Genomic DNA, 12,806 nt, shown 5'->3' on the forward strand with positions numbered 1-12,806 from the left:
GACCTTGTTTCTGGTTTAACTTTTCAAACTAACTAATTTGTACATTAATTCTCAAACTAACATGATTTACTATTCAAACTCAAATTTCTTTTGTTTTATATTTTAATTTATTTATTTACATTTAAATTAATTATTATATATATATTTAAATTATTATTTTTATAAATTTGATATATTAAAATTATTATTTGTATAAATTAAATTATTTATATATATATATATATATATATATATATATATATTATATTATTATTTTAATAAATTTAATTATTTATATTTAAATATATATTTTAAATTATTATTTTATAAAAATTTGTTGGGAAGAGACGATACAATAAAAAAATTAGTAAATAATAATAAATATTTTTTTGTGAAGAGACAATACAATGAAAAATTAACTAGAATACTCTTACTAAATTTGTTGTGGATAAATAACACAATGAAAAAGTTAAATTAGACTGCTCATAATAAAAAAAATCAATAAATATTTATAAAAATAATAATAATTTAAATATATTTTTATGGCTAGGGGATGACAATGGAGCAGTTCAGGGCGAGGAAAACATTTACCATTCTCGCCCTATTTTTATTTTGGGGATGTTTTTAATATCATTTCCGCCCCGTTCAATTTTTAGGAATCTCCACGGGACACTGTTTATAAAATATTTTTAAAAAATTAAAAAAAAATTATATAATAAAATTATATAAACTGATTTTTTAATATAATATATATTATAATATATTAAAATTTTATAATATTATAAAGAAAATAAATTTACCACTCTTATAAAATATAATATTAATTTTATATATTTAATTATGTTTATAGTATTCAGGGTAGAATCGATGTGAGATCGGGGCGGGGTAAGGGACACAAATATAATCCCCGCCCCATCGCCGTTCAGTTTCGAGTAAAAACCGTCCCAAACGGAGCAATTCAGTTCAGTTATCAGTGGAGTGATTTTTAATTGTGATCCTTAGTTATGACAATAAAGAATATTTTTTCTACAAAATCGTTGGAAGTGCTCATTGAATTTATTGATTTTCTTATTATTAAAAAGTTATATATAGTAATAATTGATATATATATATATATATTAAAATATATATAATAAAATTTATAAAAAGAATAATTTAAAATATATATCAAATATAAATAATTAAATTATAAAAATAATAATTTAAATATATTACATTTATAAAAATAATAATTTAAATATATATAATTATGATTTTAAATATAAATAAATAAATAAATTTTAAAAAAAAAAAACTGAATTTAAATAGTAAATTAAGTTAGTTTGAAATTGAAAAAACTAATATAGAAAAGTTAACCACAATCAAGTTTTTATTGGGAATTGATTCCAGTTTTGATAGGAGGGTGAAAACGTTAATATTGCACTACTCATTCTAAATATACGAGGCCTTTTTTTTCATTATTTATTTATTTATTTATTTATTTTCTCATTAATTAATTTTTTCCTTTTTTCATTAGTTTTGTTTTATATTATTTAATTTATCTATTTATGTATTTTCTAGATGAGTAATAATAAAGAAATAAATCAAATTAATTCATCTCTAATTACAAAAATATAAAATATGTATTATATTTAATATATATATATATATGTTAAATTATAAAAAATTAGTTTCAAATATCATAAAAAAATATTAAATTTATTCTGTTTTAAAAGTAGTTTATTACTTAAGTTATATTATTTTTAGAAAAAAAAACTCACTTAAACGTGTTTACTTGTATAACTAATTCACTTAAACGTATATACTAATAAAAAGTTATTTAAACATATGTTTTATAAAAAAATTAGCTCATTTAACATATTTTAATAAGTTATAGTTAATTTTTATTTTTATTTTTTTATTTTTTTTAATTAATTATTAATATGTTTTTTATTTTCTTCTTTTTGATTAATCAATAAACTCTTTATTTTTTATTTCCTTCTTTTTTATATAAATTTATTATTTATATATAAGTATTTAATATTGATTATTATATATATATATTTATATATTTTAACTTTATATTTCTTCTCTTTTTATCTTTTTTTTTTATACTAACATAGATTATTAATTATTTTAAAATTATTTAATCCTAATGGTTAAATATAACCATGAGTAATCTTTTCAACGATAACAATTCAATAACACAAAATAAATTAATTAATAATAAAGAATTGAATAATAATAGCAACTCATTCATCGAAAAAAAAGTAATAACCAAATATTAAAAAACAATGTTCTTTACTACTATTATAAGTCCTGAATAAAAAATAAATGAAAAATTATTAATTATATTTTTGTTAACATTAAATTAAATAAGAAAGAAATCCTTTAAAAAAATATTACAATAAAACATAAAATTCATAAATAAATTGTTAAAAAAATTCAAAAATAAGAATTTAAGAATTATGAAAATAAAAACGGATAATAAAAGATGATGAAATAAAAAATAATTAATATAAAAATAATAAAAAATTTAAAAATGAAATAAATGAATGAGAGAAAAAATATATTAATATTTAATTAATAAATATATAAAAAAAATTAACTATGGTTAACCAAAAGAGGCTAAATTAGTCCGTTTTTGATAATAGATATGTTTAAATGATCTTTTATTAGTAAATACGCTTTAAGTGAACTAGTTGTACAAGTATACGTTTAAGTGATCTTTTTTTTCCTTATTTTTTTTATAAATTATATTGCGTAATAAATTTTTAAGTTTAAGTTATTTGAGGTTTAATGGGGTATGTTTTACTATAAAATTTTTATAAGTAATTTTATTTATTTATAAAAATATTTTGAGATTAGTAATATTAATAATGGTGAGAATGAATAAATCAAATTAAAAATAATATATATATATATATATATATAAAGAAAAATTAAAAATAAAATATTAAAATTATTATTATTTTTTTTTATAGTTTTCACTCATTTTTTTTCTTTTACTCTCAACTCATTGTTTCTTATTTATTTATTTTTTAGAATTTGCTTCTTATTCATTCATGTATATAATCTAAAATTCAATTAACCACCCCAATAAATTAATAGATCATAATAATTCTTCTCTTTTAATTATATAATAAGAAAGAAGAATAAGAAATAAATAATTAATAATTTTTATATTTAATTTTTTTCTTCATATATATATATATATTATATATATTTATATAGAAATATATTTATTAAATTAAAAATATATATTATTTTAATATTATAAAAAAGTTAGATATAACCAATTCTAATAAATTCATATCTATAACATATATATATATAATTTATAATTTATAAAATATATTAATATATATATATATATATTTATAATTTTAAAACAATAATTTTATATTTTAATATATATATATATATATATAATTTAATAATATATTTAAGTTTGTTATACATATATAATATTTTAATAATTTTAAAATATTCTATATATTTTTTTAATTTAATTAATATTAAAATATTTTAATAATAATAAAATTTAAGAGAGAGAATAATATATTAAAGTTTATATTTTTAATTAAAATATTGAATAATTTAATATTAGTAAATTGAAATGTTAAAATAATAATTTAATAATAATACAATATGACTTATTTGTTTTTCTTACAAAATATTCATTTTCCATATCATTTTATCTTTAATTATATAATTATTGTTTAAGAAAAGATATTTAAAAATAAAATTATATAAAGTTATTGTTATCAAATAACTCTAAAATTTTATTTATATGAATATAAATAATATGAACCATATTTTATTTTATTCAATGTAAATACCATTATGGAGATTATTATAACCTTATAATTTAATTTATAATTTTAATTATAATAAATTAAAATATAAAAAACAATATTATAATACAAAATAATATCCTAAAATTTATTATATAATTTTAAGGATTTAATGTATAAATTAATTTTAATAAATTAAATTTAAAAATTGTCAAATAAAATTAATAATACCTTAATATTTATTTATATTTTATTTATTACATTGAATTATCAATACAATTAAATATTTTCATATTTGTTAATTAAAAAGTAAACAGTATTTTCATCTTTTACTTTATAGAAAATTAATCTAAATATTTTAATGCAATTATTTTATATGGTCAACTAACCTATAGTTATTTTGTGCATTTTCTCTTCATCCAATATTTTTTTTTTTAAGAATTCTTCTACATTCATATATAAAACATGTCTTGCAAAGTGCATTTATAACCATATTGAAATTACTCTACTTAGTACAGACTCTAAGATTTGGATGCCATATAAAGGACAAATAATTATTTTATTTTACTAGTTATATTGAATAAGTATAATAGTTTTATATTATTATTAATAAAAATAAGATATTGTAGTTGATTAAGTGTTATGTTAATTATATTGGTATAAATTCATGGTAGTGTATTTTTTTTTTCTTATTTTTGATGACCATGTTAGGAAGAAATCTTAGGCTGCCGCCTAACTTATCACTTACTTTGTTAGCCATAACTTTACTAAGTGTAACACCATTATTTTCATTGTAGGCAAGATTGCTATTATTTATTCTATCAAAGTTATTTTATAGGACAATAACATTTAATTAAAGGGTAATACAATTTGGCACACCATGCACCCCTATGTAACATCTCTTTTAATAGCCATTCTGCATTTTCTAAATTAACTTTGTACAATACATTTAAGAGGTAATTATGTGTTAATGCACCCCATTATGAACCATTTTTTCCAAAAACTTTGTGTTAACCCTGAATTTCCTTCCCAGCTCAACATTCTTATTTAGACTGTTTATTGATTATACCCGGATTTTGATTTAAGAATTTTTGGGCATGCATAACCCTGTGATACTTTTCCTAAAAGATTGCATGCTAAAGCAATAAATATTATAACCTTCAGAATATATTTATTGCACTAGGGAAAAAAGGGTCATTATATTTCATTAATTTCAGTTTATTTAAATTGTCCTTCAATATTGAGGGGGTGAAAAAACGGTCATTAATGAGAAAATATATGTAGGTAAATTTCCCAACCGGTTCATAGTTATACTTTAATGGCGCAGAATTTTGTGTTGGCATATACATTTGATGAATTCACTTTTACCGACACTAATTTAAGTGTTGGTAAAATTTTGGTGAGGTATTTATAAACAGGAAAACTTTATTTTATTTGTCGATAAAAATCATTTTGGTTTTACAGACCGTTTTTAATCTGAAAATAATCAAAATTTTCTTGATGTTTGGTAGTTAGATAATTTTCTTAACTACAAATAAAATAATGTGTTAGCTCAAAATTTGGTTGTTCTTTAGGTAGCTAAATAATTTGTTTAATTTTGTACACAAATGAATTAATGGGTTAGCTTAGCGGTGTTTAGATAACAAAAAAAAAATATAAATATTTATTTATTAGATAGTTAATATGTATAATTATTGGTTGCATCTTTCTTTTATACATACAAGTGATATTATAATAACTCAAAGGTAACAGAATTAAATGAATACATATGTACCGAAGTAAATGAATATTGTGAAAGTGGACATTTTATTGGATCCAACCCGGTCAAAACATTAAAATTCAGTACAAAGAGAGGATAAAATGCCAAAAATAAAGACAGTTTACCCTATATTAATGATTGTGTAGTTGTGGTTAGGGGTGGACAAACCTACTACGATCTGGTATTTCGGATCGGATATCCGCCTATATTTTTTCAAAAATTGCGATCCGTATCCGATTCGGTATCCGACCACTATCCGATCCGAAAATACCGAATCGGATCGGCCAGCCGGATACCCGCTGATCCGATTTTTTCATATTTTTAATTTTTTCATATGCTAGAAAATTGAAATTGTTCTATTAAGGATTTCAGTTATGAATAATGACGATTTGAGAACAGATTCACAAACAGATTTAAAGAGAAATGGGAAGAAAAACAAATGAAAGAGACATATTTGTTTGGGTTTGTGGGTTTGTAAAGAAAAATGGGAGAAAACATAAGGAAGAGGGAGATTTTGTATTTTTATTTGGGTTTGTAAAGAAAAGAAAAGAAGAAATAGATTTTTGTTTAGTTTGTAATTGTTTAATAATATTTTTGTTTAGGTTTGTAAAGAGAAACGGGAAGGAAAATATAGGAAGAGAGAGATTTTTGGTTGAGTTTGTATTTATTTAATAATATTTTTGTTTGTGTTTGTTTATTTAATAAATTTTAAAAATCATTGGATCAGTTTCGAATATCCGAAATCTTTTTTGTCTGATCCGTATCCGATCCAGAAATTCGGTAAAAATATCGGATCAGATCGATATCCGAATCTGATCCGTCGGATACGGATTTTTTCGGATCAAATCGGCCGGATTAACAAATCAGATCTTTCAGATCGGATTTTTTGGCCAGCCCTAGTTGTGGTGTTGTGAATAAATATTTGTTGTATAATGTATGTTTTTGGAAAATATGTTCACTTATTAGGTATTTGTCTATCTTGGTGATATTAAAAAATATATTAAATATTGTTTATGTCAGTCATAATTTTATTTTTCTTTTATAAATTATTATAACTTTATTGTATTTAATATTAAAATATTTGTGAAGTAGAAAGAATTTGATACGTGGGTGATTGTCTAACTTTCAACGTTAAAAAAAAATAAAAAAAAATGTTCCTTTATTTTGTATCCCAATTTGATAATGATCTTCATAAAATAATTTTAAATTAATTAAAAAAACAAATAATTTTTAAAATTAATCAAACTTAAATAAAAGTGAAAGTTATGGTTGTTAGGTAATACAAACTTCTTATATTAAAAATTATAAACAAATAAAATAATTAAAAAAAATAATAATAATTCAACTAATTGTCAACTTTTTTTTTTTTAGTATTTTATAATGAATAGAGCTTTCAATTCATTTAATGTGTATTTTGTTGTTAGGAGATTTATCTAGAAAATATGATCTTATCCTAATTAATTGTTCTTTTATACTTTTTCAAAAGATGAAACTAATTAATTATACTTATCTTTAAATTAATATATATATATATTTAAATAATGAAACTTTTCATAAAATAAGAAATCAAGAAGATTTAGTTTATATGAGTAAGAGAATGGAGATAAAACTAATATCAATAAATTCAAATTTCTCTTATCCCCACCTAATCTCTCCTAACAATATTTTTGTAAAAATAATTATTACAAAAAAAAATTAATATAGATTCACACTAAATTTCTTGCTAAACCAATATTAATTAATTAAATGATACCATATTTTCTGTGTCTATTGTAATTGTTTATAAAGAGTATAGACAACGTAACATAGATTTTAATCATATAAAATATGGGTGGGGGTTTGATTTAGGTGAAGAGTGACGATAGAAGACAAATTTAATTTAATAATAAAGAAATAAGTGTAAAAATATGGCCATTTGATTTGACAAACGCGTTTGAACAATAACCACTTTTTTTTTATTTTTTATTTGTTATTTATGAATGTTGAAAACTTTTTCATCTTCTTTTTGAGGTCTTTAAATGCCAGACAAGCATGTGGTAGGAGGCAGTTTAAGTTTATCATATCTACTTTAACCATAATTATACAGATAGCTAGCTAGTTGCATTTTTCAACCCATGTCACTTTTTTCCTAAACAACTTTTTTTTGTTAATTTTTTCATATATATATATATAAGTATAACTTCAACATTTTGATGCATTCTCAACTCAAGCTTTCTTTTGTTTGGGTAAACAAACTTTGAGGGATTTTCATCAACCAACCATCCATCATGGCTACTTCATCCTCAACTTCGGTTTTTAAGTTAATTATTAGGGCAACACTTCTACCTCTTCTCCTCTTTCTCGATTCTTCTAGTGCTGATAAAGGTATGACTACTTTATACTTTATACATGTTAATATCATGAGCTATAACTCTTTACAATGGTTGTTTGATCTTCTTTTGAAAATGATTATTTGATCCATGTTTTCTACTTTACGAAATGTATTATCATTTTAGTCTCTTCGTTTATTATTTATTATTGTATTCACGATTAATGCATAATTTATGGAAATTGTGTTCTAATAAAGTTATTTTTTCAAAGTTTAAATATAATTTCTTTTTAAGTCAACAATGTAATGACTTTATGTTTTAATTTTTTTTAAGTCAAAATGATGTATTGACTCAATTTTGATTTATTTCTAGATCTAGAAATAAATATAATTTTATGGATTTGCATGTATCTTTATATTTATATATATATATAAAGATATATGTCTATCTATAAAAAGATATCTATCTATATTAAGATATATAAATATATATCTTTATATAGATATATAAATAATATGTATATATATATCCTAATTAAAATTTTATATTTGAACCATTTTCAAACTTTTAACCTCTTAATAAAAAAATATTTAAAATATTTGGAAATTATGTATCAACAAATATAAAACACTTTTTTTTTTTAAAATGAATTATTTAGTGAAATTAAATTAAAAAGAAACCTCTCATGCATCAATATTAATATTTAGTAAATAATTAATTTGTATTTTACCCTCTATCTATTTTTCTTTTATTTTGAGGTTTATGTTGTGGTCATTTGTATTCTTTTAGGATAATTTTTTATTTGTTACTTATGACCACTCTAAGACATGTATAACTTGTATTAAATCATTTTTAATTGTTCATTATAATTATAATTTTAATTTTCAGATCTTTGCAAATATATATATATATATATAGAATATTAATTCTTTATACATAAACAAGTACTGTTATAAGTTCCTTTTTCTACTTTTTTTTTTTTTTTTTTTTATCTTAATGCAAATTGTCAAACAAATATTAATGTGCTTTTAATTTAGTTTAATCCTCTAAAATATATTGTTTTATACATAGCTCCATATTACACATTTGCCAAAGACGCAACAAGTGCACCTACAACTGCATTCTACGACTACATCATTATCGGCGGAGGTACCTCCGGTTGTGCACTCGCGGCCACCCTCTCCGAAGGGGCCAACGTTCTCCTTCTCGAAAGAGGAGAAATGCCCTATGGAATCCCATCCATTAACCACATAGAATCGTTCGCCAACACACTAGCCAACCTTTCCCCGACTTCTCCATCCCAAACTTTTATCTCTACCGATGGAGTAATAAACTCCCGAGCCCGAGTCTTAGGTGGTGGAACGTGTCTCAACGCAGGCTTCTACACCCGAGCGAACCCCGAGTTCTTGAACCGGGTAGGGTGGGAACCACAGTTGGTGAAAGAATCGTATGAGTGGATTGAGAGGAAGTTGGTATTCGAACCGTCGATTCTGCAGTGGCAGTCGGCGGTTCGAGATGGGCTTTTGGAAGCCGGAGTGGGGCCTTATAATGGTTTCACTTACGATCATATAATCGGAACTAAAGTTGGGGGTACGATTTTCGATCAAAATGGTAGACGTCACACGGCCGCGAATTTATTGGAGTATGCTGATCCTCATAGGCTTACCCTTCATTTGAATGCAAATGTTCATCAAATATTGTTCAATGAAAATGGTAATTATTTTTTCTTGCATGTTAATATATATGAACTCTTCGATGATGATAATAAAAAAAAAATGTGAATTAATTTCAGGAAAGATAAATCCAATGGGCTATGGTGTTCTATACAAGGACTCTAGAGGAAACATTCACAAGGCTTTACTCAATAAAGGGGCCATGAATGAAATCATCTTATCAGCTGGGGCTTTAGGGAGTCCACAATTGTTAATGTTAAGTGGGATCGGGCCAAAAGCCCATCTCATGGACCATGGGATCAAAGTCATATTGGACTCGCCATTGGTCGGGGAAGGAATGTCCGACAACCCGACAAACGTGGTAGTCGTTCCTTCCCCTCGCCCGGTTGAAGTGTCCCTCGTACAAATCGTGGGTATCACCCCGTTTGGTAGCTTTATCGAATCAGCCAGTGGGGTACAATTCGGAGTCAAACTTCCTAGCCTAACCGATTATATTGCACTAATGAATAACGTAAGTGATTAAGAATTATCGGTATGAGTTTATCTATGACAATTAACTTATCTATTTTTTTTCTTTAGACGGATCAACCTACGACTATCTTGCCTGAACAAATTCCTCCTTTTTTTAATGCGGCTTCGAGATCTGGAATCATACTGGAGAAAGTTAATGGGCCTTTATCAACGGGTCATTTGGAGTTAGAATCAACTGATGCATATGTTAACCCAAAAGTAACATTCAACTATTTTAAAGATCCACAAGACTTAGAAAAGTGTGTGAAGGGGTTGGAAACCATAATTCGAGTACTCGAGTCGAAAGCGATGTCTAGTTTTCGTTATCCATTTGTGACGGTTCAAGCCCTATTCGATATGATGTTAACCCTACCCGTGAACCTTCGACCTAGACACCTCTCCTCTAGCTTCTCTTTGGAACAATATTGCAAAGATACGGTTACAACCCTTTGGCATTATCACGGAGGGTGTCAAGTAGGAAAAGTGGTTGATCGTGATTACAAAGTTATTGGAGTCAATGGTTTGCGAGTCATTGATGGCTCTACATTTTTAGAGTCCCCCGGAACCAATCCTCAAGCTACTGTCATGATGATGGGAAGGTGAATATTGTCATTTGTGTGGAAATATTTTCAAATTGATCAATTATTTTCTTACTCAATTCAAAATTTGTTCAAATTTTATTTATTTATTTATTTGGTAGGTATATGGGACAGAAAATCTTGAATGGGAGGCAAGCTAAGAAATAAAAGAGGAAGGCGGGTTACTTTCTTGAGCTCTAATAATCTTTATATTTTATTTCTATCTATAAGATTCATATATAGTGTGTCGAATTGAGGATTATTCATATAGAAGTTACTTTGTCAAAAGAATGCTGTAATATTTGGATTTTGGAAGTGATCAAAATATAGAAGAGTTATATGTTCTTTTTTATATTGTTCATTATTTCTTCATTTTTCTTTTACCTTTAGAATGTTAAGACAATAATTTAACATCCTATGAAATTTTGTTTTTTCTTCTCGATTTTCAATGATAGTAAAGAGAGACTAAAAGAAGACTAATGGACTGTAAAGTAAATTATAAATGTTATTTAAAATAAGTTTCTTTGTTTTGAATCTATATAATTCACTTAAATTGCAAAAAAATAAAATTACTTTTACATTTCTCAAAACCTATTGTAAGAAATACACTAAAATAGACTAACAATTGGCATCATAAATGAGATTATCTCTATATTTATTCAATAAATACAACTTATATATTTCTTTTAGGGAGAAATGTCAAATTTATTTATAAAGTTGGATGGATGTGTCAAATTTGTTTATTAAGTTGTAAAATTCTATTTATGTATACAAACTTGTAAAAAAATGTCAAATTTGTTAAAGCTAACACAAATTTTTAACAGAGTTAAAATATAGCTGAGTTGTACTGCCATGTCATATCCACTTGTTTTTTTTATATATTTTTTAGTCAAATTTTAAACTTTCAAACAGAACTTATATCTCTCTTCTTTCAAGTTTCACTTGTCTCCTCCTCGTCTTGGAAGAGGTTCGCCTTTCTCCGATCAATATCCTAAATCATTCTCAATCCGACCCATGCATATGGGAAGACATTCTCTGCGAAAACTCCATCCCCTCTTCGCATCGTTGAGCTCCACTTTCCGACGACGGGCTTTCTGGCCGAATCGTTGAGCTCCACCTCCCGGCGACGGGCTTTCTGGCCAAATTCTGTTTAACTCTATTGGGAATTTGAAAGCATCTTTGAGTCCTCTCTCCCCACCAAAACACCCTCTATGGACAGATTTCATCGAATATTGGTCTTTGCACCCGGGTGCAACACATAAATTTACATAGAATCAGTTTTATATACGACCTATTTATTTATTTCACTTAGGATTGAAGAGCTAAGGCGGACGGACTTATTTCAATTGTAGCTAATTACAGTAGAAGAAAACTTCTTTTTTGCTTTATACTCATCGCGGGTGTCAATTGATGAAAGTCAGAACAGAGATCTCGTCGGATCGTTATTTCTGGAATTTGGTCCGAAAGCCCATCGCCGGGAGGTGGAGTTTTCACATAAATGTCTTCCCATGTGCACGGGTCGGATTGAGAATGGTTTCAGTAGTGGAGGCTATGTCTAAGGATGGAGGAGTTGATCGGAGAAAGGCAGCCCTTCGGGGCCTAACGGGGAAGAGATAAAAGAAAAGTGAAACTTGAAAGAAGAGAGAGACATAAGTTCGGTTTGAAAGTTTAAAATTTGACTATAAAAAAATATATAAAAAAACAAGTGAATATGACGTGGCAGTACAACTCAGCTATATTTTAATGCTGTTAAAATTTTCTGTTAGTTTTAACAAATTTGACGTTTTTTTACAAGTTTATATATATAAATAGAATTTTACAACTAAATAAACAAATTTGACACATTCATCTAACTTTATAAATAAATTTGACATTTTTGCCATTTCTTTTAATACTAATGTCTTTTTAATAATGTTCTGACTGATGCAATTTATTATAACATTTGATAATAAATGATTTATTATTTAGTAATTGTATATGAATTAATATTATATTAATGATTAAAATCACTTAAAATAATGTATAGTTTAAATGTTAGACATGTTTAGACACATTTATACATTTATGATAAGTAACCAGAAATATGAGAGAGAGGATAAAAGGGTCGGAAGATTTAACCCCTCAAACAATCCAAAATGATCATAGTATTACTTATTCAGAATCGAAATTTTCAAATAACTAAAGATCAGGGTATTCATCGGTTCGATTTTCGGGTTATTCGA

General features: G+C 24.9%; 1 protein-coding gene across 1 annotated transcript; it reads left to right on the top strand.

Annotated features, from left to right (window-relative positions):
* The first annotated feature begins 7,661 nt into the window (after window positions 1-7,661).
* LOC124936650 (protein HOTHEAD-like) lies at window positions 7,662-10,936 on the top strand. The gene is made up of 5 exons (XM_047477169.1): window positions 7,662-7,878; window positions 8,895-9,536; window positions 9,616-10,007; window positions 10,076-10,605; window positions 10,707-10,936. The coding sequence occupies exons 1-5, from the start codon at window positions 7,782-7,784 to the stop codon at window positions 10,750-10,752; spliced, it is 1,707 nt and encodes a 568-aa protein (XP_047333125.1). The 5' UTR covers window positions 7,662-7,781; the 3' UTR covers window positions 10,753-10,936.
* The last annotated feature ends 1,870 nt before the right edge of the window (window positions 10,937-12,806 follow it).

The sequence above is a fragment of the Impatiens glandulifera genome, chromosome 1 (genome assembly GCF_907164915.1).
Source record: "Impatiens glandulifera chromosome 1, dImpGla2.1, whole genome shotgun sequence".
In the NCBI taxonomy this organism is placed as follows: domain Eukaryota; kingdom Viridiplantae; phylum Streptophyta; class Magnoliopsida; order Ericales; family Balsaminaceae; genus Impatiens; species Impatiens glandulifera.

What these genes read in the sequence shown, in the direction of transcription:
- LOC124936650 (XM_047477169.1), top strand. Translation starts at nt 7,782, where the DNA reads ATGGCTACTTCATCCTCAACTTCGGTTTTTAAGTTAATTATTAGGGCA. An exon ending in TTCTTCTAGTGCTGATAAAG is followed by an intron (nt 7,879 to 8,894) that starts GTATGACTACTT and finishes TTTTATACATAG; the next exon opens with CTCCATATTACACATTTGCC. An exon ending in ATATTGCACTAATGAATAAC is followed by an intron (nt 10,008 to 10,075) that starts GTAAGTGATTAA and finishes TTTTTTCTTTAG; the next exon opens with ACGGATCAACCTACGACTAT.